Source organism: Nycticebus coucang, chromosome 4 (genome assembly GCF_027406575.1).
Source record: "Nycticebus coucang isolate mNycCou1 chromosome 4, mNycCou1.pri, whole genome shotgun sequence".
Lineage (NCBI taxonomy): Eukaryota > Metazoa > Chordata > Mammalia > Primates > Lorisidae > Nycticebus > Nycticebus coucang.
In genome coordinates, this window is record NC_069783.1 from 105719925 (window position 1) to 105746498 (window position 26574).

The 26574-nt window shown below is 55.4% G+C and overlaps 1 protein-coding gene across 1 annotated transcript; it reads right to left on the minus strand.

The window, feature by feature from the left end:
- Positions 1 to 1310: 1310 nt before the first annotated feature.
- Positions 1311 to 25181, minus strand: MMP17 (matrix metallopeptidase 17). Its single transcript, XM_053587334.1, has 10 exons — positions 24948 to 25181; positions 15196 to 15328; positions 14841 to 14970; positions 13799 to 14082; positions 12695 to 12871; positions 11947 to 12046; positions 9882 to 9964; positions 9638 to 9790; positions 4313 to 4570; positions 1311 to 3744 (listed from the first exon to the last, which is right to left on the minus strand). Exons 1-10 carry the CDS (start codon positions 25107 to 25109, stop codon positions 3401 to 3403), a joined length of 1824 nt encoding a protein of 607 aa, XP_053443309.1. The 5' UTR covers positions 25110 to 25181; the 3' UTR covers positions 1311 to 3400.
- Between the last annotated feature and the right edge of the window lie 1393 nt (positions 25182 to 26574).

Consider the following 26574-nt stretch of genomic DNA (forward strand, 5'->3'; position numbering starts at 1 on the left):
ACTCAACTAAAGATGAAAGACTGTTCGAAGCCTCCTTTGTGAGATCCTCACAGAGATGCAGAACTGGAATTGCACCTTGAGGAAGCTCGGGTGGGCTGATGGAGCAGCCAGGCCTTGGCCCCGACACACCCCAAGGTTGTGAGGAACACACAGGCCGGTACTGTGCCTCTGGGAGGAGACCGCAGAGCGACATGCCACTGGGTTGGGTCCTTTCCCTGCAGAGGATGTTGCTGAGGAAATGGAGATGCCTCAACAGGGCGTGAGAAGCAAGTGGCTGGAGCTCTGCCCTATTTTCTGATTTGACCTTGGGAGAATGTCTGTTTGCAGGAAACACGCAGAGAAGTTCACGAGGGTCATCAATGTGCTCCCAAAGAGCTGGGGAAAGGCGCTTACGCTCCTCTTGTAGCTTTCCTGTAAATACGAGATCCTTGCAGCAGAGGGAAATACATGCTGGTTACATCTCCTCCCCCCATCCTTTTTTTTTGAGGTAGAGTCTTAAGTGTGTCGCCCTGGCTAGAGCGCTGTGGCGTTACAGCTCACAGCAACTTCAAACTCTTGGGCTTAAGTGATTCTCTTGTCTCGGCCTCCCAAGTGGCTGGGACTACAGGTGCCACCCACCACAATGCCTGGCTATTTTTTGGTTGTAATTGTCATTGTTCAGCAGGTCCAGGCTGGATTCGAACTGCCAGCTCCCAAGTATGAGGCTGGCGCGGTAGCTGCTGAAGTACAGGCGCCGAGCCTGTATCTCCCTTACTGAACATGCTTAGGACCATGAGTGTTTGGGATTTCGGACGGTTTCAGATTTTGGAACACTATATTTGCATTATGCTTAGCAGTTGGCATTCATAACTCGAAAATCTGAAATCCTGAATGCTCCAGTGAGCATTGCCTGTGAGTGTTGGGGCAGCACTCAGGGTGTTCAGGCTCTGGAACACTGAGGCTGTGGACTAGGATGCTCCCCTGCTCACTGACCATTTCCCTTTCAGAGCAGTTTTACAAAAAACTGTGTTTGGGACAGCGCCTGTGGCTCAGTGAGTAGGGCGCCGGCCCCACATACTGAGGGTGGTGGTTTCAAACCCAGCCCCGGCCAAACTGCAACAAAAAAATAGCTGGGCGTTGTGGCGGGCGCCTGTAGTCCCAGCTACTTGGGAGGCTGAGGCAAGAGAATCATGTAAGCCCAAGAGCTGGAGGTTGCTGTGAGCCGTGTGACGCCATGGCACTCTACCTGAGGGCGGTACAGTGAGACTCTGTCTCTACAAAAAAAAACCAAAACTGTGTTTGAAGAGGGACTTTACCTAACAATTGCAATCAGTGTAACCTGGCTTACTGTACCCTCAATGAATCCCCAACAATAAAAGAACAAAACAAACAAACAAACAAAAAACTGTGTTTGGGCTTTAAAACTTCGGCAAGGTGGCTCTGGGGAAAGGACTCCCAAGCCTTGCTTTCCAGGCGTGGCAGGGGCAACTTGGGGCCTTGTGGACTGTTTCCCAGCTGCTCAGGGGTCCACAAAGTGGATGATGCAGGAAACATACTTGGGGCAGTGCAAAGCCTGTGTCCCCATCAGGAGGGACCCATTCCCACTTGGGAAGAGAGGACGTCTCCCCATAGACCCCAGTCCATCCGGCTGGTCTGATAGGCAGGGAGTCTTCCCAACTCCAGGAGCAGATGGTAAACAGATGGACACAGGAGTAGCAGGGCTCTATGAGCCCTGGCAGATTTTGGGATGGGCCCCGGGGGTCAGGAAGTGGGTCCCAGCCTGCCTGTGCTTGCTAGTGTCAGGAAGTGTGAAGCATGATTGTCAACTGGGAGCAGACACCTGCTTCTTTCCCTATGCTGTGGGTACCTCAGCCCTGCCCTGGAGCTGGGGGTGAGACCAGCAGCTCCCTGCTCTGCCTTCAGTGGCCCCAGTGCCTTCCAGCACCTGGGGCCCATATGCTGGGCCTTCCCGCAGCACTCTCCTCACCAAGGCCCACCTGCATAGGCCAAGGGTATCTGCCATGGACTCCTCGTCCCTCCCTCCTCCACACAGGAGGACTGCCTTTCTGGACTTTAGGATGTAGCATCGCACGGATTTTCAGTGCTTTGGTCAGGGGACGACAGCCACCCTAGTCCAGAGCTCTGATGCAGCAAGGCTCAGGAAGGGCAGATTACATAGCTCTGGCACTGCTGGCCTGGTGGCCAGAGAAGTCCTGCCCTGAGAAGCCCCAGCCCCAACCCCAGCAGCCTCCTACTGGCTGATGGTCTGTCTGTACCCACAGCCCTCTTCTCAATGGAACCACTTTAGCTCCAGGTACTGGGTGGACCCTGATCCCACCAGACAGGGGCTGCTCAGTGCCAGATGTCCACCTAGGAATGACCCAGCCCAAAGCCCACCCCATATGACACAGAGAAGTCACTTGCTGGTCAGGGAGAGTAGAGAGAGAGGTTGTAGGGCATGAGTATGGGAAAGGAAGGAGCTGCTGTGAATCCGCCTCCATGTGTGAGGGGGCACCCAGGAGCTGATGCTCAGCCACTTTGGGCTGGACCTACTGCCTGGACGACAGTGACCTGAGCCCTTTGCCTGAGAAGAAATGTTCGTGTCCTTTGCCACCACACACTAAGGGCCGAGTCCAGCCCATGTAAGCAGGTGCCTGGTGAGGACTGCTGGTTAAACGATCCCCGTCTGCACCCCCAGACTGACCCTCAACCTGCCTGCCACAAGGGCTTATTTGCCCTGGAGCTCAACCCTCCCAAGTGTGCAATGGGCATGAGGACCCCTAGGGAATACTGAGAATTTCAGGAGACACCACATACACAGGGAGGTATTGATGACATCTGGGAGGAGGTGAAACTCCATACCCAAGGGCTCTCATCCCCGAGGCCCCCAAGTGCCAGGGAGCCAACCCATTACAAAGCAGGGAGAGGTTGTGTTTGTCTGGAATGCGTCACAAGGAGAGACATACCATGGCCCCTCTGGGAGGCTCATCTGTGTGGTGGGGGCTGCCTGCGACAAGGTGGCCATCAGGCCTGCTGGGGACCTGGGGATGGACGGGTCCATGGGTGGGTGGAAGCACAAGGTGGTGGGGAAACTCGGTGAGGCTGGTGGGTCACCCTCCTAAATCAGGCTACTCCTTCCAGGGCTGGCAGGAGCTGGCCGGAGGCAGATGTGTCTTTCTCAGCAGTGAAGTCCTGGGCAGCCCAAGCCCTCAACAAGGGGTGGCCAGCTGTCTCAGACCTCCAGACAGTTCCTGGCCGTGGCAGGCAGCACCCTCTGCTGGCCCCTCTCCTGTGTGTGGTAGCGGGGCCCAGCGTGTCCTAAGCAGTGAGGCTGGTTCCCAAGTTCGTGCTCGGGACTGGTCTTGCCCTCTGTGGTATACTGTCCTGACTCCTCTGCCCTCTCCCAGGCCAACATTGCCTGTCATAGTGCCAGGGCCTGGACCGCTGTCCATAGGAGGCTTGGCAAGATCAACAGCAGCAGTAACATGGTGGCCACCAGCAGTCCTAGGGCCCCTGGGAGAGAGGAAGCCTGGGAGGTGCAGGAGCAGACCTCGTAGCCGTCTTCCGAGCGGCTCTGGTCGTGCTGTCCGGGTGGTGCGTGGGCCCCATCTGCCCCATTGGTGCCTGTTGCGTCAGAGCCGTCAACTTGCTGGTCTCCACAAACCAGCCAGTCCCGGGCCGTGGACTGCGGGTAGCCAGGCGCCACCTCTAGCTCGCCGTCCAGCACTTTCCAGTATTTCTGGCCACGGAAGAAGTAGGAGGCACCTGGGGGAGAGGTGGCACCGCTGAGCTCGAGCTGGCCCTGCCTTGCACTGGGATGGCTGTAGCATTAGGGACTGTGGCAGGATAGCAGGGGGCACGAGGTTGTCTGAGATGGGGTCAGAGTCTGCTCAGTCACAACAGCACTGCCACAGGCCTGGGGCAGCTCTGGGGAGCCCGCTGGGGGCAGGGGAAAGGATGGGATGACCTTACTGGGTCCATCCTGGTAGAGTTGCCATATGGTGAGACCAGCACTGTGCTCTAGAGGGCATTTAGTGGAGGCCCTGAGCCCAAGAGAGAGTGGAGGTGTGGGTGCCTCAGGAAGGAGGAGGAGGCTCCTCAGTAGGAGGCTCCTCAGATGCCCAGGGGTGAGAGGTAGGAGAGGCTCCTGGGCTGAGGGTGAACAAGCCCTGGGAAGGGCTAGTGCTCAGGAGCCTTGCAGGGGTTCTGTGGTGGGTGTGACAGGTGCTGGGCTCACCTCTGGCTTTTGGAACCCTCCCAACAACCTGCTGCTATCCTGTCCACAGGTGGGGAAACGGAGGCTGCACAGCCTCTATTCTGGCCCAGCGCTCACCATCAGACCAGCGCATGGCGTCATCCAGCGTGCTGGGGATGCCCCTCCACAGGGGGCTCTGGGCGGGGTAGCCGGGGTCCATGCGCCGCATGTGGTCATCGTAGCGCCAGTACAGCTGGTCCTTAAAGAAATAAGTCCTGTCATTGTGGGCCCAGGAGAAGGCAGCATCGACGCCGCCTGGCGGGAGGCTGAAGTCCGAGATGGGCCGCGGGTATCCTTCCTCTACGTTATTGTCCTTAAACACCCAGTATCTGTCTCCTGGGGGCAAGAGAAAGAGCTGTGGGCCGGGGTTCAGCCCCACCCCGAGGGGCAGGGGGCTCCAGCCTCCCCCCCCCAACACCCTCTTCCACCACGTGGTTGCCCCAAGTCACAATGCTGTGTGCTCATGGGCACCCAGAGAGTGGAGAGTGCCTTTTCGATGGCTGGCATGAGATACCCCGTCCACTGAGCAGCCTGTGGACCCAGGTTCCAGGCAGTGGCCACATTATGGACAGCATGCCGGTTGCTGGGCTGAAACCTGAGAAACCATGCCTCACTCTCCTCTCTCCTGCCTCATTAACTCTCTCTGGGAGGGGCCAGGGAAGGCCTTGTGGCAGAGACAGGAAAGGCACTAGGTCAGAAGCCTCACTAAATGTGTGATTTTTATACTTTGGTAAGAGTTTACCCATAAACAAAACAAGTTAGAAATCTTTTGCTGAACTAAGGGTCTGAATGACATTTCTCTAAAGAAGATACAGCCAAGAAGCCCTTGAAAGATGCTCAACATCATTTGACAGACGCAGCTCAAAACCACGAGGAGACACCACCTCACATGTGCCTGGTTGGCTACAATTGCAAAACAGAAAGTGATAAGGTTGAAGGGAGAAACTGGAGCCTGTGGGCGTTGCTGGCGGGGATGTAAGACAGGGCAGCCACTGTAGAAAACAGCAGGAGGCTCCTCAGAAAACCAACAAAGTCCCACATGACTTGGCCATCCTCCTCCTGGGTATTTATCCAAAAGAAGCGAAGGCAGATTGTCAAAGACACATTTGCACACCCATGTGCACAGCAGTGTTATTCCCAAAGGCCAGAGGTGGGTTGTCTGTCAGTGGGTGGTGGCGAAGATGTGTCCATCTGGGTGGTGGAACATCACTCAACCTTGAGAAGGGAGGAAGCTGTGTCCTGTGCTACAACATGGACACTGTGCAGAGGGAAATAACCAGACACAAGGGATGGAAGCTGCAGGGTCCCTTTTACATGGGGTTCCCAGAGCTGTCAGATTCAGAGAAAGAAAGTAGAGTGGGGCCAGGGAGACGGCGGGCATTAGTGTCTGATGGGGACCGTGTCTCACTCTGGGAAGATGAAAATGTTTTGGAGACAGATGGCTTGATGGCTCTAGAACAATGTGACTGTACTTAATGCCACTTAAAGATAATTAAAATGGTAAAATTTTCTTATATATATTTTTTACCACAATTAAAAAAAGAAAAAAAGTCCTTTGCTGGAAACTGGAACTGACATGTCTGTAAGGGAGAGGTTGCGAGACGACGGCAAATCCAAAAAATGGCTCTGCTATAGCCAACCTGGAACCAGCCTTGCTGGGGGACACAGGGACTGTGGCCAGAGGCTCCCCTGAGCTCCAGTCTCTCCTTGCGGGTCACCCACTTGCTACCTGGGGAGAAATGGTGACTTTATACTGGAGAAAACTGCAGACATACCTTGTCCAGGCCACAACATCACCAGATAGGATGGCTCAGACCTCACCTCCTAGGTGACATTTCTGCCAAATGTACAAATCACAGCCTGATGTGGAGGAGTCACTAGACAGAGCCACCCGAGGGAGTGACTCCAGTGACATGCCAGGGGACCCTGCACAGAGAGGCATGTGTATGTGTCATGGGTATTCAAGGCCCGGGGCAAATGTGGCTAAGCAAGTGCTGACTAGGGATGGCCCCACCGATGCTTAGCTGTCCACCTCTGCTCATCCTGTGGTGAACCTGGTTTTGCTCTAAGGAGTCATGAGGTCTAAAACTCACTCTTGTTGAAAATAATTTTTCTTTCTTGAGATAAGAGTCCCACTATGTCACCCTCAGTAGAGTGCTGTGACATAACAGCTCACAGCAACCTCAAACTCTTGGGCTTAAGCGAGTCTCTTGCCTCAGCCTCCCAAGTAGCTGGGACTATAGGTGCCTGCCACAATGTCTGGCTACTTTTTTGTAGTAGTTGTCATTGTTGCTTAGCTGGCCCAGGCGGAATTCGAACCCACCAGCCTCTGTGTATGTGGCTGGAGCTGTAACCACTGTGTTACAGGCACCGAGCCTGAAAATAAATTTTATTTAACTTAATTGTTTTTGTTTTTTTTTTCTTTAGAGATAGGGTCTCAATGTGTTGCTCAGGCTGGTCTCATCCGTCTGGGCTCAAATGAACCTCTTGCTTCAGCCTCGAAGTACCTGAGATTACAGGTGCCACCACCGTGTCCAGCTTTTGCAACTCTTTCTTAACGGGTTCAGGAAAAGGAAGGCAGAGAAAGCCAGGCATGGTGGCACCTGCAGTCCCAGATACTTGGTAGGCCAAGGCAGGAGGATTACTTGAGCCAAGGAGGATGAGGGTGCAGCGAGCTGTGATAGCCTGGGCAACAGAGCAAGACTCCTTCTCAAAAGAGAAAGGAAAGAAAGTAAAGAAGGGGCGGTGCCTGTGGCTCAGTCGGTAGGGCGCCGGCTCCATATACCGAGGGTGGCGGGTTCAAACCCGGCCCCGGCTAAACTGCAACCAAAAAATAGCGGGGCGTTGTGGCGGGCGCCTGTAGTCCCAGCTGCTCGGGAGGCTGAGGCAAGAGAATCGCCTAAGCCCAGGAGATGGATGTTGCTGTGAGCTGTGTGAGGCCACGGCGCTCTACCGAGGGCCATAAAGTGAGACTCTGTCTCTACAAAAAAAAAAAATAAAATAAAAAAAAAAAGAAAGTAAAGAAGAAAAGAAAGGAAGGAGGCAAAGGAAGGGGGAGGGGGAAGGGGAGAGCCTTGAGCATGGAGAAGCTAGAGGATGGGTATTTGAACCTAGAGCATGATATAGTATTTTTGCAATTTTTCTAGAACTTAAAATTTGTTTTTCAAAATACATGTCGAAAAGATGAGGAGGCTCTTTATGCAAAGATATGAACCAATCTCCCTAGTACAGCAAGAGACAATGGCAAGGGGGTGGAGCGGTGAATATGCCTACTGGTTGTTTGAAGGAAAGGAAACAATTAAGAAAACCGCACCTTTACTTACTTGTGCACGTTTTCTTTGAAAGCTGACGTTTCCTCAAAGTGAACACAAAATATAAATAACATTGAAATTTGCTGGGACACCTGCTGGTCCTCTTTTCTTTTCTTTGAGACAGAGTCTCACTATGTCGCTCTCGGCAGAGTGCAGTGGCGTCACAGCTCACAGCAATCTGAATTTCTTGGGCTTAAGCGATTCTCTTGCCTCAGCTTCCCAAGTAGCTGGGACTACAGGAGCCCGCCACAATGCCTGGCTATTTTTTGTTGCCGTTGTCATTGTTGGTTAGCTGTCCCAGGTCGGATTCGAACCTGCCAGCCTCGGTGTGTGTGGCCTGGTGCTGTAACCACTGTGCTATGGGGTATGCGTCCCCTTTCTTTTCTTTTTTTTTTTTTTCCTTTGTAAATACTATACAACCTTTATTAGAATATGACAACTTCATATACCTTAAAATGGAATGATCTTTACCTTACAGAACTAAGAAAAAAAAGAGTTACAGTACAATGTGCATAGTATATACATGTATGCCATTACACCATTATATCGTACAGAAATCACACACACAAATGTGTGTATAATATTTGCTTGAAACAGTGGTTACCTTCAGGAAAGGGAACTCAGAGGCTGGGAGGTAAGAGTGGGACGGTGACGTTTTATTGCATATCTATTTATACCTTTTAAATGTTGGTCCCTGTACATGTACTATGTATTTAAAAATTAATTTTAAAACTATAAGAAACTTTGCTTAGAAGGAATGGGTTTGATGTCAGAAAGATGAAGAAGTAAAGAAAAAGATGGCCTTAGCTATATCTTTCCTCCTATAAGGAAAATATATTTCCTATTGTTTCTCTAAAAAAATAAATCTTCAAAAAATTGGGGAGAGACCAACAATCAAGAGCACAGCATTGCCCAGCAGTGAAGCTTGGAACTGTGCTGCCCAGGTTCCCTTTCTTACATGGGGTCTTCTGTGGGCAACCTCTGGGGCCATGCTCACCCCAAGGCCTCAGCTAAATCTTCAGGAAGAATTGGACCCACTGCAGCAGCTGCCTGCATGGTGGCTCCAGGAAGCCTGCAGTGCCCAGGTGTCTGCCTCTGACATCAATAGGGGCTAAGTGGGGCTGTGAATGAGCGAGGACTTGGTTCCCATCATAGACATGTGGAATGTTTTTTGTCTCCTCAAAGAAACAGGGTCTTCTTGTGTTTGTGGAAGTAGCCACTGCTCTGAGCAGCACAGTGTTCCCACAAATTCACCTGCTCCCAGAACCTGAGAGTGTGACCTTGGACACAGGGTCTTTGTAGGTATGATGAGTGAAGATTGAGGGTGAACTTAAATCAATGGCTGCTACCTTTATAGGGAAAGGAGGTATGGAGACAGAGGCATGGGAGCCTCTGGGAGCCACCTGCCCAGCCCTGAGTATGGGAAAACCTTTGGAGATGTAAGGGACACATTCCTGCTGTCTCCAGTGTGTGAAGCTTTGTCCTTGTGGCCCCTGGAGACAGGCCCCTGTATACTGCCTTGAGCCCTCCTTTTCCTGCCCTTGACAGAGACAATGTGAGAGAAACATCTGCATGATGCAGATGTGAACGTGGAGGCTCTACCTGGAACTGGAGGTTGAGGTGGGGCCTGGAGAGAGCCAGCCACCCACACACTTAGCCCTGTGCATGTGCCCCCGCCTCCTGGGCTCCCATGCAGCTCCAGCCTGAGGTCCTGGCACTCACCAGGACTGTCCCTGCTGCCGGTCTCTGCACTGACAGCTCCCCTGTGTGCAATACCATCCCCTTGGTCTCTGCTCAGTCCTCTCCCATCACCCCACAGGGGCCTCATCCCATTACCCCGACCTCTCATTGTTATGACCCTTCTGAGACAAACCTCCTAGTTTCTTTCACTACTTCGCAGGGGACCCTCACCTGAGTGAGGGCAGGGATTTTCATCTGCTTTGTCCTCTGTGTACCTGCAGTGGCCACCATGCGATGGCACTGGGTTCAAGACCAAGTTGCCCCGTGTTCTGTGCTCTTGGCTAGCTCTGGCTGACTTGGGCTGTGTGCTGTGCCCAGTGAGGCCTGCAGGGGCCCTGTGGAGGCCACACACCTTTGAAAAAGACGATCTTATGGTCACTGGTGCGCTCGTACACAGCGTCCACGCTGTCCAGGTGCAGTGGCAGGCCCCGCCAGAAGCGGTGCATCTGCGCCGGCTGCAGAGACACCAGGTGCCGGTCTCGGTTCAGCCGCCAGAAGTACTTGCCTGGGGGACACAGGGAATGTGAGGCTGCAGGTGGGGGGTCTAGCCCAAGTGGGACCCCCTTCTACCCACTGGCTGCAGGACCCCTGGTTACCTTTGAAGAAGAAAGCTTCTCCTCGGATCTGGGCCACCGCGTCAAAGTGAGTGCTGCACCTGTGTGGCGCATCCTTCCGAGGCCTGCAAGACAGAGGGGGCTGGGTGGGTGGGGAGGCAACCCAGCCCCACCCCTACTTCACCAAACCATGGGACAGGCATCCTTGGAGGGTGCCCCATCCTTGCCTGCGGGTTCCATGCGGCACGGCAGTCAGAAAGGGGTGTTACAATGATAGGGTATATCCACTGTCTCACAGGCTGGCCAGGATCTGTCCCCTGAGCAAACAGTGGAAGCTCATGTGGCACCCAAGAGGTTGGCTGAGCAGTCTACCTAAGGGCTCCATGTACATGGGACCCTCTCCAGTTCTAGAACTTTGCCCCACAGAAAGCGTGTTCCTAACATCATCATATACATACTTTTATAGAAACAGGTTCTATATGTTGCCCAGGCTGTTCTTAAACTATTTACTTCAAGTGACTCTCCCTTCTTAGTGTCCTAAGTGCTAGGATGACAGGTGGGAGCCATGGCACTCAGCCTGCATCATTATTTGTAATGGCAAAGGATCAGGGACAAGGTAAATGTCCACTAAGAGAGGATGCTAAAAATACAGAGTGGCCCATGATGCCAGTATGGCACCCAGCTCCAGTGGTGGTGGCCAGTTGTCATAGACAGATACAGGTCAAGGGCCGCCATGAGGAAGCCACATGCAGAGCCGTGCATGGCAGGAGTGGCTCTGTGATTACACGCAGGTGTGCAATTGCATTTTGGTACAGAAGGCAGCACACGCACACAAATGCTTGCTCCCAGGGTGGAGATCAATGCTAGGGTCAGTGCGGGAAAACTGACCTTTTCACAGCAGGTGCTTTCTGAACCTTCTAAATCTTGTGTCATTGGCTTGTGTCACCCACTTTATTTATTTATTTATTTTTTTTGTAGAGACAGAGTCTCATTGTCCTGCCCTCGGGTAGAGTGCCGCGGCGTCACACAGCTCACAGCATCCTCCAGCTCCTGGGCTTACGCGATTCTCTTGCCTCAGCCTCCCGAGCAGCTGGGACTACAGGCGCCCGCCACAACGCCCGGCTATTTTTTTTTGTTGCAGTTTGGCCGGGGCTGGGTTTGAACACGCCACCCTCGGCATATGGGGCCGGTGCCCTACTCGCTGAGCCACAGGCGGCGCCGTGTCACCCATTTTAAACATAAGTAACTTTAAGGAAAAACCCAAGTTGGAGTAGTACTGTGGAAAACCGAAACCGATCCCTGTAAGACCACGGATGCCTCCCGTATGTGCCTGAGCACAGGGTAGTGAGGCAGCTAACACGGCAGGCCCGCTGGCTCTCAGACATTCCCTCTGGAATCCAGCCTCATGGATGGGCCCAGCTGACCATCCCAGCTGAGCCTACCCCTTGAGTCAGGCCTGCCCATGCAACAGGTACCAGTCTAGGTGCCCCAGTCTTCTAAGTCCCACTGTCCCTCCTACCGTGGAGAAGCGGACAGGCACCTCATGCCCCATATGACTTTCAGACCCATGGAAGCTGTGGACTTGATGCCATAGTGGTGTCTGACAGCATGTGGCTGGGCTGTGTGTTATGCAGCAGGTGACAGGAAGGAGGGGTAAGAACAAACCATGTTTGAAATTCAGTGTCTCTGGGTGGCGCCTGTGGCTCAGTGAGCAGGGCGCTGGCCCCATACACCGGGGGTGGCCGTTTCAAACCCTGCCCTGGCCAAACTGCAACAAAAAAATAGCCGGGCGTTGTGGCAGGCACCTGTAGTCCCAGCAGCTCCGGAGGCTGAGGCAAGAGAATTGCCTAAGCCCAGGAGTTGGAGGTTGCTGTGAGCTGTGATGCCACTGCACTCTACCGAGGACAACAGAGACTCTGTCTCTAAAAAAAAAAAAACAAAGGAAAAAAAGAAATTCAGTGTCTCCTTTGTGGGAAAGCAGATGTTTCCCTTGTTCAAGGCCCAGGCAGCCAGCACAAGTGTGTGCTGTCTGGTGCAAAGTAGCCCAAGGTGGGCAGCTCTGGATGAGGACAGGGCTGTGTGAGGTAACAGTGGGCCTGCAGCTTACAGAATGCTGGACCGGTTGTCGAGGGACTCTGGCAGCAGGGGAGGCTCCTTGGGCTCTGGAGTGTGCAGCTGGACTGTGGGGGACACAGACTCCCGCACGCCTGTGGGAGATAAGGAGAATGTGTGGGACCCAGGAATACCTGACTCCCCTCCCTCCTTCCGTCCCTCTGGGAGTCCCAGGAATGGGAGCCAGGCCACCAGTTACAGGCCGAGCATCCCCAGGTCAGGTGTGGGCACAGCCACAGACAGCATGTGCACAGAGTACGTGGAACCCCAGAGTTAAAGGCAGGCGTCTAAACATGGCCCTGAAACCCCCTCCCAGGCATGTGCCCAGAAGAAAACAGGTTTCCAACAAAAACTCCTAAGCCCACATTCATAGAACTATCCATAAAAGCCACAGGTGGAAAAACCCACACGTTCACCAGGAATGGATGGAAAAAAGAGAATCCTGCCACCACATGATGAGCCCTGAGATCACAGCACCCAGCAGAAGGGCCAGAGACACAAGGCTGTGTGATGACTCACCTGCAAAAATAGCTAGAAGAGGCTGATCTACAGAGATTGAGAACATGCTAGTGGTGCCAGGGCATCCCTAAGTATTTGGGGGATGGACACAGACTTTCACTCTGGGATGTCATGGACCTCAGAGCCAGCTCTATACACCCAAACTACTCGCAAGTCTATCCCCTCCTTGCTGTATGGCACTGCAGTATGCTGGGCTCCCAAGTCTAGCTTCAGGGGATACTCACCATACAGCTGCCAAATGCGCACTCTGTCCTCGTAGGGGAGACCATAGCGGAGTGGGTCACCTACTGGGCCCTGGTAGTACGGCTGCATGATGGAGTTTGCAGCAGCTGCGTGGCTCAGCCCCAGAGCATGGCCGAACTCGTGGACAGCCACTGCAAATAGGTCCATTCCGTGGGCATCTGGGGATGAGGGGGTCATGTGAACCAGTGGAGAGGTCCTGTCACCGAGTAAGTCCAGGGCTGGGTCAGCACTGTCTTAGCTGAGCTGGACTGGCATGGGAGTGACAGTGGGGGGCTTTGGGAGGTGCCTTGAGGGGTGTCATGCTTTGGAGGGTTCTCATGGAGGACTTTGAGGGGTGCCATGAGGGCTCTGGCCCTGGTCACATAGTTCTGAGGGCTGCTCACTGCTTGCCAGGTCTCTACTGAAGCTCTTCTGGGGTCTCTTGCATCACTCATGGCGTGATAACATTTCTGCCCAAACCCAATGTGAACATTTCAGCCTGTCACCTGGGCCCCAGGTCCTAGAGGGTCTGCAGTGTCAGGTGGATTCTGGGACAACATGAGGGTGCTGACCTCAGGCCCACAGGGTAACTGGGCCTCCCACATTGTGGAAAACCATGGGGACCCATAGTCACAGAGAGCCACAGGCTGGGGTCCACACAGCCTCTATAGAGCTGGGGTGTGGCCCGCGCCACCCCTAGGCCCATGCCTGTTCTCTCACCAAGGGGCTGAGTCTTTTCCCACCCCTCGAGTCCGGGACTCTGACTTCTGTGGGCAGTAAGACTTGGCCTTGCAAGCTTAGCATCCTCCCTTGGATGCTAAGACAAGTTTGGCTCAGCAAGTGGGTGCCCACAGACAGGGGAGGGCCCAGTGAGGAACCAGGGTGCCTACAGATTTGTGGGAGGGACCTGCCTAAGCTGGCAGAATCAGCTGTTCCAAGGAGCCTGGCAGATGAGCACATCTACAGCTGCAGGGATCAGGGCTGGGCACACGGGCCACAGCGGTTTCTGAGTCTCCTGGAGTTGGTCTGACACTTTCCAGCACTGAGGGGTCTGGAGGAGCCAGGACTCTAAGGGTCCCCATGGATTGAGTGTTGCCCAGACGCACCGGAGGAGCGGAAGGTCCAAGCTTCATCATCGTCAAAGTGGGTGTCCCCTGCAGCGTGACGGTCACCAGGGAAGAAAGCATGTGCCACAGTACCACCAGGGCCATCAAAAGGGTAGCGGTCATTGTGGTCAGCCTTGGAGAAGTCGATCTGGATGTCGGCGGCACTGCCTGCCACCTCATGGAAGTTTAGTGGCGTGATATCACTCCAAACTTTGAGAGCGTAGTACATAAGTGCCCGCACTGTGTCTCGCCCCAGGGCTGAGTCCCGTGGGAATGTCCGGACCCTGCGGGGTGTGGGTCAGAGCCCCAGTCCAGTCACAGAGAAGAGGCCAACTGTGCCCCCTCCCTGGGCTGAGGGACCTCCCCTGGGGCACCCCTCCCACCTCAAGGCTAAGTTCTCTCTGCCCATCCTGGGGGTGTCTGCATCCATGAGGGTGCACCCCATGATCTTCTGCCAGCCTCCCTTCCTAGGAGTTCATTCAGGATGGGCAGGAAGATGGAAGCAGTGAGAGTTTGGATGGGCTGAGACCCCCAGCACACAAAGGTCCACTTCCAAGTAGAGCCATCAGCCCCAGCCCTTTGGTGGGTGCATCTTAACCCCTATCCATCTGCTCCCACACAAAGGCCTCTCTGGGTCATTTCTGACCCCAAGGGGACAGCAGAAGGTGACCAACCCAGGGGCAGTGAGTCAAACAGTGCCCACCAAACTCATGTCCATCTGAAGCCTTAGAATGTGGCCCAACTAGAAAACAGGGTCTTTTTCGGTAAGGAATGAGATGAGGGCACACAGGATTAGAGTGGCCCTGACTCCAAGAGGCAGAGAGTACCAGACACACAGACAGAAGCATGTATAGTTGGAGGTAGAGCCTGCCGTGTGGCCAAGGGCTGCCCACAACACAGAGCTGGACGGAGGCCTGCAGCAGGCCGTCCAGAGCCTCTTGCTGCCTCAAGGCCTCCGGTGTGTGGGCATTTAAGGCAGCCCCTGGACACCAAGCCACTCAAATGCCAGGCTGGGCCTGCTCCTCAGTGGCCACTCACCCACCTCCAGGACAGGTTCCTCTTGTTCCACTTGGTCGGGGCCAAAGTCTGGCGCCTCCTCCGAGCTGGGGCCGAGGCAGGGAGGTCCGGGAGGGAGCAGCGCGGGGTTTTCATAAGTGCCAAGGTGGCCTCATCTGCAGGGTGGGTGGGAGTCAGAGCCAGGCCCGTACCCTGACTAGGGATTCTGAGTGTCCTCCAGAGCTGAAGCCTATGACCCTGGGCTGCTCCATTCCTACTCCCCACATCAGGCTGGTGGGGAATGAGCCCCAGGGCCCACTATGCTGTGCCCATGGGCCAGAATGGAGGCATGGCCCTGACCAGGGACAATGGTACCCACTGCTGACTCCCAGATAACTGACCCAGGACACCAGTGGCCTCCAGGCCGCCAAACTGCTGCATGGCTGCGATGGCCTTGGATAGCTCCTCTTGGGTCTGCAGTTGCCCTGTGGTGGGGTCTGCCGGGGGCAGGTAGCCAAACCTGCTTAGCCACTCCTGGGGGCAGAGAGCAGAGTGAGGGGTGCAATAGGGGTATCTCTCCCAGCCCTGACCAATGCCACCCAGCCCTTCGTTAGCCCAGAAGGCACTTCTTCCCCATTCTCAATTCATATTACAGACAGCTGTGGGAAAAGTGTCTTAATAAAATTGATGTCCTTTAGACAGGATGAGCTTGTGCAGTGCACAGCCTGAACAACTGCTCACTTGCAGCTCAGCCCCACCTCCTAAGCAGCAAAATGCCCAGAGGATATTTAAAGTGTTTTTAAACATGGCCAGCACCGAATGCAGGCCCAAAGATGATTTTTTTTTTTTTTTTTGTAGAGACAGAGTCTCACTTTACCGCCCTCGGTAGAATGCCATGACGTCATAGGACTCACAGCAACCTCCAGCTCTTAGGCTTCCGCGATTCTCTTGCCTTAGCCTCCCGAGCAGCTGGGACTACAGGTGCCCGCCACAACGCCTGGCTATTTTTTGGTTGCAGTTCAGCTGGGGCTGGGTTTGAACCCGCCACCTTGGTATATGGGGCCGGCGACTCACTGAGCCATAGGCGTCACCCCCAAAGATGATTTGTTAAGGGAAGGTCTAGAACCTAACACCTGAAACCCCAACTGAAAGGGCGATGGGCTCAGATACCAGTTTTAGGATCAGGCATGAACTGCACTCTGATGGAGGAGCAGCCTCGTGTGGCAGTTAAAAAGCCCAGGTCCAAGGGTGGGCCAGAAGCAGCTCAACCCCTGAAGAATAGACCAGTCAACTCTGCCATCCTGGGAGGTCTGGGTACAGGAAGGGCCTGATGCTATCTGTTGGGTCCGTGATACCATTGTGGGGGCGGCCCCACCCCCAGCTGCTGTTTCTTCAACTGCCAAATGACACTCACTCCCACCTGTAGGCTGTTGTGATGTTCCCACTCTGCTTTGTGGACTCTCCAGTTCAGAGGGCCCATGGTGGATGCAGGGCAGGTTCTGGGGTTCTCTGAGCTCCATACCTACCCTGGACCTGGCTTCAAGAAAGGTACAAACCAGGGTGACACGCTGGGGTCCTGCTTGCAGACTTTTTAATTTTTGGTGGGCATTTCTAAACTTCTCTTGATTCAGTTATGCCACCTACTTGGTTCCCCAAGCTAGAGTCTGCCACCCCTCCCAAGCCCTCTGTGAGCTGGTGATGGGCCTGAGGCAGGGCCTCCCCATCTACTCTACAGGGGCCCAGCAGGCAGGGGGTGGGGGGGGAGCTCCATCAGTCCTGGAGGCCCCATGGGCTTTGGTCAGCACAAGGAACACTGACTGGGATGTGCACAATTCACATACACCTAGAACCCCCCTTCCTGGGGTCCTCCCTCTGTCCCTTATCCTCTCTCCAAACCCTACTGACCCAGACCCCACACTCAGCCCTGAGAAAGCCCCCAAGAGTGTGCACAGAATGGAAAGTCCTGGAGGACCCCTCAGATCTGGGGGCCTCTCTCAAGCTATAGGCAGAACTGGGACCCTCCAAGTGGACACCCATGATTGGGGCAGCTTCTCCTGAGGGGGCCTTGGCCAACATGGTACCCCTACAAGGTGGGGTCCAGAGAGGACCCCCCTTCTGGCCCTGCCCCTAGAGTGCTGAGGTCACTGCTGGCCTGGGAGGGCACCCCTGGCCCCATCAGAGTGCACCCACATTGGGGTGGCGCCTGTAGCTCAGTGGGTAGTGTGCTGGCTACATACACCAAAGCTGGTAGGTTTGAGCCCAGTCTCGGCCAGCTAAAATCAACAATGACAACTGCAACAAAAAAATAGCTGGGCGTTGTGATGGGTGCCTGTAGTCCCAGCTACTTGGGAGGCTGAGGCAAGAGAAGCTTGAGCCCAAGAGTTTGAGGTTGCTGTGAGCTGTGACACCATGGTACTCTACTGAGGGTGACATAATAAGACTGTGTCTCACAAAAAAAAAGTGCACCCACATTGATCACCAGCAGGGTTTGCTGAGTGTGCCCCCTGGGTAGTCACCCTTTTAGGTGCTGCAGCTGCCCAGGAATGCATTTGTTTCACGTTGAATATGAGCATTTTCAGCTACAAGTTTTTGTAGAAGTTTTATAAATATTTTCAAGTTTTGATTCTCCAGTTTTCTTTTCAAATGTCAGAACACACACACACATTTTTGTAGTCCCTTCACTATGACCACAGGTTTGAGCTACAGGGCCGCAGTGCCTCTTGGTTCTAGTAACTGGTCACCTATTCCAGGAAGCCCTCTAGAGAAGTGGCTCTCAACCTTTCTAATGTCATGACCCTTTAATACAGTTCCTCATGTTGTGGTGACACCCGACCATAAAATTATTTTCGTTGCTACTTCATAACTGTAATTTTGCTATTGTTATGAATTGTAATGTAAATATCTGATATGCAGGATGTATTTAGGCGGCCCCTGTGAAAGGGTCATTTAAGCCCCAAAGGGGTCACGACCCACAGGTTGAGAAACACTGCTCTAGAGTTTACTAAGAGAGATATGATGCTGGATAGAAAGACCTGCCTTCCCCCTTATCAGGCAGGTTCACCATAGGATGCCTTTACCCACCCAGGTCAGGGCTGAGATTCCTTGGGAGAACCACCTACCCCTTCCAGGCCTAATACCCCATGAGCTGATATAACAGCTGGGTGGCTGCACTGAGCAGCCCCCTCTGCTCTGTGTGGTTCAGAGAGGAAGAAATCCTCTCACTGGTCCCTAGGGAGCCAGGCAGCCGGCAGGGCCACATGCCTTTCAGGGCTTCAGGTGCCCATGCTGAGCCTGGGGCCCATCAGGCAGCACCTAGGGTGGCTTGTAAGTGTTTTCCAATGTCTAAGAGCAGGCGATTTTAACTGTAGGTCTGAGCAGCCCACACAGGTTAGGCAAGTGCCCCCAGTCAACAGCTACCTCTGCCAGGCACAGAATGCAGACAAGGGCCAAATCCCAGGTGCTGGCACTGAAGGTTTGGCCTTAGGGGACTGTACTCTCATTCTCAAGGGCCCCAATGCTGTTGGCTTCACAATGCCCAGACCCCCACCCTGACTGGGCAGGCCAAGGCTCAGGTCCTGGGAGAGGGCCCAAGGTAGGCTTCTAGATCATATCCCAAACCAGAAATGATCCCTTGGCCAGAGTGTGAGGTTAGGAATGCTCCCCACATCAACAGAGAATGTGCTATGGCAGTAAGTTTCATGTGGTGTGCCATGACAGGATCTTAGGTGTGCTGCAACGATCTTCAAAAATAAATAAATTATTTTTGAAAGAAGTTAATAGCACTGTGAGAATACTCTTGTTATTACTCTCTCTCTCTCTTTTTTTGGATCAACATAATTTAAGTGTGCCATAGAAGTTAAACTATAGGTTCAAGTATGCTGTAAGATAAAACAGGTTGAAAAACACTGTGCTACAGGGTGCTGGACCACAGGACAAGCCCCTGGAGGGTTGAGTGGGTGCAGGGCAGAGATGCCCCTAGCCCTGCCCAGCACCCTCCTGATGCCCTAGTTTCCCTGTGGCCCTAACCCAACTCTGCTCTTCAGGATAGAGGCCGGCCTGATGGCCAGTGGTTACTATTATGTTGGCCTGCTGGTTAATTCATAGAAATGTTCTAGGAGGCCAGCAGGTTGGGAGGGGGTGTGGTGGTCAGGAGTCAGGGCGACTAGGTTGGGGTCCAGCAGGGGCAAATGCAGCGGCACTACCTGCCCACCCCTCCCCTGCCACAGAAGCCCCTAAGGCAAGAGGGGAGCACAGACCCCCCCCGCCCCATGTGTCCCCTCTCCAACCCAGCCGTAATACCTACAGAGCCTGGGTTCACGCACCAGCTGGGTTGTCAGTCCAGCCCCTTCCTGCCCTCTCACCCACCACCCATTGCCTGGTCCTCCCTCTGCTGTCGCCACGGAGACCGCGGTCTCCAGGGCAACCAAGGCTGCAGAAGTGTGGGCAGCAGCAGGCGGGTGAACCTTCCAGAAGGCCACTGGGGAGGGGGCAGGAGTAGAGTCCCAGAGCTTCAGGGTCCCAAACCCCACAGCTGTTCTATTGGCAACTGTTCTGCTTTCCACTCCCAGCAGGGGCTGGGCCATTGCTAGGGAGGAAAGGAGGCACGGGACACAGAGGCTGGAGGCGGGGCCTGTGACCATGGATTACCCAGCTGTCCAGTTCCCTCACTTCACTTTTTACACTAGAATTGATCATCATTTGACACTACATGTACCTTTTTACAGATTTAAGGAGGCATCATGTACACAGCATAAAATTCCCTTTTGATTTTCATTTGTTTGTTTTTGAGACAGCGTCTCACCCTATCATCCAGGCTAGAGAGCTGTGGCATCATAGCTCACAGCAGCCTCAAACTCCTGGACTTGAGAAATCCCTGCCTCATTAGCTGGAACTACAGGTGCCTACCACACCGCCTGGCTATTTTTTTTTTTTTTTGCAGTATTTGGCCAGGGCTGGGTTTGAACCCACCACCTCTGGCATATGGGCCCGGCGCCCTACCCCTTTGAGCCACAGGCGCCACCCCCGCCTGGCAATTTTTAGAGACAGGGTGCAGTGGCTCATGCCTGTAATCCTAGCACTCTGGGAGGCCAAGTCAGGTGGATAGCTTGAGCTCACGAGTTTGAGAACAGCCTAAGCAAAAGCAAGACCATGTTTCTACTAAAAATAGAAAAACTGAGGCAAAGAGGATCGCTTGAGCCCAAGTGTTGGAGATTGCTGTGAGTTATGACACCACGGCACTCTACTCAGGGTGACAGCTTGAGACTCTCAAAAAAAGAAAAGAAAAATAGAAACAGTGTCTCACTCTTGCTCAGGCTGATCTCTAACATCTAAATTCAAATGATCCACCTGCCTCAGCCTCCCAGAGTGGTGTGATTACAGGCATGAGCTACCACACTGGGCCACCTTTGATGGTTTTTAGCAAACAGAGCATGACAGTGACCCCGCATCTGGGCTGTGTTGGTTGACTCTGTTTCTTCCAACCACCCCATAGTCTGGCACCGTGACCCAGCTGCGCCACGGGGAGCTCCCGGCACCTGAGATCTGCCCTCACTCAGGCTTTACAGCTGACCTGATGGTCCTACCCTCACCCATGTCAGACTCAACCGACATGAGGGGCTGGGGGGGAGTATGTGTTATAAGCCCCATTTTATAGATAAGGAAACTGAGGCTCAGAGGGTAGAGTAACCTCTGAGTCACACAGCACACAGTCAAGATTATTGGACCCTGCTTCTGCTGCCCCAGTTCTTTCTCAGGAGGATGCTCTTGACAGCCTGCCCACTTGTCCATGAAACACATCCTTCCCACAGAGCTTGCTGTTTGAGCACTGGGGTGAAGGCCAGGGCCAGTTGACCCCATCCTGCTGTCCACGTGGAGCGGATGGTATTGTGGGGACAAACAGGTGGACCACGAATAAATCTCCAGATAATTGTTACATCATGAACAAGAAGAATTACTCTAAGTGATCTGCCCACTGATGATTACCAAGCGTGTCCCACTCATGTGCCTGCTTCATGTTCATAATATTGGCAGGTGCTATGTGAGGACAGGGGCCCTTGATTCTGCAATATGCTCCACACATAGCAGTTGCTCAAAAAATAACTGTTGAATTAACCTTATGAAGTGGGTACTGTTGTTATTCTCCATTTACAGATGATGAGAATGGAGGCACAGAGAGATTAGGACACTTACCCACAGTCACACAGCCAACGAGTGGCCACTTGGGGTTGGAACCCAGGCCTATACCTGTAACTCTTGAGCTAGGAGGGGCAATGAGGCCTGAAATGGAGGGGCCACTTAAAGGTGGTGCTCAGGGAGGACACCCTGGGGGTGACATTTGGTCTGTCACCTGAAGAGGAGAAGCAGCCGTCCAGGTGATGAACATGGGAAGAGCATTCATTGGAGGGGGAATAGCAAGTGCAAAGGCCCTGAGGCAGGACAGAGATGGGACCTGGAACAAGGGAGGGAGGTATAGGAAATGTAGGTGGGCCAGGCTGTGTGTGGCTCTTGGGGCTCAGTAAGTCATAAGACTTGATTCTAAGTGCAAGGAGAAGCCAGGCTCTGTACCCTGCAGGGCCACCTGCCCCACGGAGTCTCGAATCCTACAGTTCAGTGCCCAGCATGTTCATAGTTACCGTGTGATGGTTGTCACCCTTCACATGCCAGCTACTGACCCTGTACCCTGGACCTGGGCTGTATTTCCCTGGAAGTGGAGATCCACCCTTAACAAAGGAGCAAAAAACTCCCAGCCTCAAAGTACCCTTGGACATACCCTACTGAGCCCCAAATCCTCCAGCTTCTCTCTGCTCCTGCCCCTGCCTCAGGACCTTTAGCAGCATGTTGGCAGGGGCCAGGCTTGAACCCGCCACCCCTGATATATGGGGCTGGCGCCCTACTCCTTGAGCCACAGGCACATCCCCTTATGGTCTTCCAAGACTAAGGCCCAGCACTTAGATCACGGGACAGTGAGCAGATGCCTGGGACCCAGAGCCCTGTGTTAAGGGGGTCCATGTCAGAGGGGAACAACATTTCCTGAGCCACTCAGATGGCCATCGGGAGGGGACCATGAAGCAAGGGACATGCAGAGGTGTCTCTCTTCTGGCCTGACCGGCTCGAGGTGAAAGTGTGGCTCCTTTAAACCGCTCCTGACTCTGCTGGTTCTGGCTGAGGGTACATGGCTGGAGTTCTCAGAGTACAGCTGCAGGGTGAAGGAGATGCCCCTGGCCCCAAACTGGGGTGATGCAGGTGCTAAGGTTACATATGGGCCACTGGCCACCTATGTGCTGAGGCAGAAGGAACCACAGGCCATGGGCTGAGGTGGAGATGAGGAGGGCTGCTCCTGTCACCTCCAGGGGTCTTGGCTCCCATCCACCACCACCTGACCCCTACCCAGCCAAGCCCTTGGGGCCTCCTGGGCCAGTGAGACCCCATGTACAACCTCAGCAATAAACTTCTTCCCATGTGGAGGGTGAAGGTCAAGAGCTCTGTCACCTGGCAGTGTGGTCTGAGGTGATAAGAACTCAAAGACTTTGTTGCTGAGAGTAGAAACTTTGGAAGACAGTTTGCAAAATCTGTCACCACACAGCCAACATGCACGCATGACACCCAGGCATCTCCTGCAGGGCCAGGATCCCTCAGACACTTGTTTACAGGCATCAGGGGTCTGGAAGTGCTACCGGTGAGAACAAAACGCTAGAAGCAGCCCAACCTGGCCTGGCTAGGGGACCTTGAATATTATGGTGACAGCTTTAGAGAACCAGGCAGATCCAGACGTTCCCACAAAGAGCATTCTCCAAGACAAACTACAGAGTGACAACAGCAAGTGGACAGCATGTTGCCACCTGTATAAAAATAAGGGAGGGACAAGGCCATGTCCTGTCCTGTGCCCAGTCTCCAGTAGGCTCTTCAGGAAAACGAAGGTGGAGGCAGACTCACCCTGGAGACCCTCCCACGGGGCTTCACTATTTTGCTAGGTGTTACTCAAAACCACAAGGACAAGGCACTTCAAGCACCCAGGGATGGCCCACGATCCCAGGGAGCGTGCTCTTTTGTCCCAACCACAGCCTGAAAGCTGAGTGTGAGCCATGCCCAAGGGCTCAATCGTGGGCTTTGTCTACATGCCAGTGTGGGGTGGGCTGGTGGGTGGCCCCTCCCCTCCAGCCCAGCTCCAGACCGGCTGAACACAGCTCGCCTGGCAGAAGCCAGGTCACACGCACAAAGGGGTCCTTCTCCTTCCCGGCGCTCAGACCTGAACATGAACAGAGTCAGCGGCCCCCAGGGCAGTCTGAGGAGCGGGCGGCAAGGAGTCCCCCCCAACCCTGTGAGACCGGCCAGTCCTGCCCTCTGGGCCAAGGTCTGACATGTCATTTCCCGAAGGACCACCAGAGGCCGCTCTCCACTGCCAACTGGGAGCAAGTGGCAGGACCGTGGTTCCCACGCCAGAAGGGTACCGGCCTTTCCTGGGCAGGAGGCCTCTGAGCAGGGGCTCTGCCCGCAGCACTCTCTGTTCTTTACCCACCAGCCGAACACCAGGGCACCACTGCCTCTGGCCAGGTGGGGAAACCACCTTCCCTACCTAGTGGAGCCCTCAGGGCTGGTGACCCACTGAGGTGCCTAGCAGCCCTAGGAACTGGGGAGAGGAGGCCCCCAAGTATGAGTGGGAGGAGTGTGCCTGCTCCACTATCCTGGGAAGGCAGACAGAGAGAACCTTCCAGACTGTGTTGGAGCTGATCAACCAACTTGGCTAGGCTGAGGATCCATCCCTAAGGGTGTGGATCCCAACTCCGTTGGCCCCTGCCACCCGGGCCCTTCTGCAGCACCCTGAGAGCTGGAAGGTGGGGCTTGGCTTTTGTGGTCCATCCAGAGCTGGTGACACGATGTCCCTAGTCACCTCAGTGGGCCGTCCAGGAACCCCCACTCCAGGCTACAGTGTGAGTGCACATGATTTCAAAGGCTGTTTGGCTGGGAGGAAGCCCTCAGGCATCTAGATTCATTCCCACAGCACGTAAGGTGGCCAGTGCCCCTCCAGACATAGGAGAGGCCTGAGGCAGCTGGGGCAGAAGTGGCCACATCTCCTTCCCATCCAGAGCCTGTGGTCAAGTCCTGCCAACAATGGGGGCTACAGGTGCCACCCAAGTGCCCCCTCCCAAATGCTTCTCTGCCTGCCCAAAATCCACCTCCAGCAACTTGCTTGGATCTGAAGGGTTCAGAGCTCCCAAATGCCAATGGCACTGAAGAGGGGGCCTGCCAGGACCCTACTAGGAGACTGTCTGAGGACTTGGGATGCCCCCTGTGTTGAGTAGGAGGCCCTGGCTAGGAGCCCCTGCTGCAGAAGCCTCATAAAGAATCGCTTGATCCCCCGACCTGCGAGGCTTTGCTAGGGGCTCCCAGCCTGGGGGTGGTGGGACCCCTCAGTCTGTTCTCAATTTTCCAGGTGCACAGGAGACTCCAACCCCGGCAGCTGAGGAGAGGGATTTGTGGGAAGAGGTCCCTGCCCCACTCCAGAGCTCCCCAGCTAAGCTTGGGACAGGGGGTATGTAGGGATCAAGGGTTGGGAGCGGGGGGAGGGGCGGGAGCGGAAGGCACGTTGTGCCGGGAATAGGGGTACACTGCACCCGGCTCAGGGCTGCCTGCCGGAGAGAGGCAGGGCAGGCTGGCCTGGGGCGGGAAGGGGAGGACGCAGCTGAGATACATGCCTAGAGCGGAGCCGGAGACCGGTTTCCTCACCCCTCACCACCGCAGAGGAGCAAACTCAGGGATCTGAGGGATCGGCTTTTCCAGGTGCCCATACTCCGCAGCCCCGGCCCCTCCTCGGCTTGGGGGCGCGCGCCCCTACCCCGCCGCTCCCACCTGACCGCCGCCCGGCGGGAGCGGGCGTCCTCACCCACCAATGCTGCTCGGGGCTACTCCGAGTCGGGGTCCTGGGAACCCCCACGGGCTCTTGCGACCGCGGCAAGCCCCGAAGGTACGGAGTAGGGCAGGGACCAGTGCCTCCATAGGCCCGGGGCGCTCGCCTGGGCCTCAGTGTTCCCGCCAGGGAAATGGGTCCAGGGAGCACGGGCTCCTGCGCGACTCCAAGAGTCATAGACCGGGCTCCCCGTAAACACCGCGGGGCCGGGATCGGGCCCATGCCACCGCGTCCTGGCCGCGCACTCACCGCCCCCAGGCTGAGGTCCTCTGAGCGGGGCGCGGGCGCGGCGCAGCCCCCGCGGGCGGCTAGCGTCAGCAGCAGAGGCAGCAGCAGAGGCAGCGATGGGAGCCCGGGCCTGCGGGCCGGTCGGGGCGGGGGCCCGGGGCCCCGGGCGGCGCGGCGCCCCATCGCGCTCAAGGCCGGTCGGCCCGGCTGGTGCAGATAGGTCTCAGCGTCAGTCCCCGCGCAGCCTGGCGCCAGCTCCGCACGCCGCGGCTGGGACTGAGCCCCGCGCTCCCGCCTCCGGGCGGGGCGGGGCCATGCTAATGAATGCTAATGAGGCGCGCGCCCCATCCGCCGCCTTAAAGGGCCCGCGTCCTACCGGCCCGCGCCGCCGCTGGAGTGCTGGGACCTCCACCCACCCGGCAGTGTCCGCGGGGACCGCGCCTGCGGCCTCCAGAGGAAAGCACTCCCCGAGTGTCATGGACAGTCCTGGGGCGCGCGGGAGGGCACGGAGTCCGGGGTTAGCGGACCCCCGGCTCTACCTCTGCGCCTGCTCCCACCTCGCCGCCAAGCCTGTACTTGCGGTTGCTTGTGGTTCCGGCGCTGCCGTCGCAGCACACCTCGCGGGCGCTTGGGGGAGCTCGCGCACCGCGGAGAAGGGGGAGGGGAGCGTGGTAGTGTGTGGTAGGGTGCGGAGGCAGGAGCAATGTGAGAGCGCGGGAGGGAGGGGGTCCCAGGGCGCAGGAGGGAAGAGAGGGGCTGAGGGACGAGGGGGCGGGGGTCTGAGCCCGCGGGAAAGGCGGCGGGGGAGGAGTGAAGGGACGAGGAAAGGGCGGGGGTTCATCGGAAGCACAGTCTCGGCGGGTCTTGGAAGCCACTGGGCGTCTGTCCGCCAGGCCCGAGAGTCTGCGGGTCACCACAAATTTGGGAAGGGGAGATGTTAACATCTTAGATTTGTTGGGGGGTGTCGCACGTGCCTGAGGCATGCCAGGTGTCACACACACTGCTCCTGCTGAGCGGGAAACCATCATTTCCACTTGCAGGCCAAGAAACTAAGGCCCAGAGAAAGAGGCTGGTGGATACTGAGCTGGCAGGTCCCGAGCCCTGGCAGGGGACAGAGTGTATGGACATCTGTGAGCCCCACTGAGGCTGGAGGGCAGACTCCCTGTGGGCTGGACTGCTTCCCCTACGCAAAGTCACAGCTGGTGCAGTCGGGACTGAGGGCCCACTCTATGGACAGGGAAACCAAGGCTCAGGGTTTCTGCTGGACCAACGACCCTAGAGTGGGGAGGTGGCTGGGCTCGGACAAACTTTCCCTTCCCCTGATCTTTTGCATGCTGTGGCTCTGGCCCACCTTGTCCCATCCCTGCTGCTTACAGAGCCTCTGTGGCTCCTTCTGCACCTGCTTCAGAGGGCAGTGTACTGACGGATGGAGATCACACAGATCTGGGCATGTGCCTGTCACAGGCACATCTCACATTCTGATCCAGTGTGTCAGGACAACTTGGTTGCCAGAGCAGAGACCCAACCAAACCAGCTTGAGTCAAGGAAAGGAAATTTGAGGACTCAATAAACTGGGACGACTCAGACCATGCAGACATCAGGCAAGGCTGGATCAAGTGACACAGCAGAACATGGTTTCTCTTGCTCC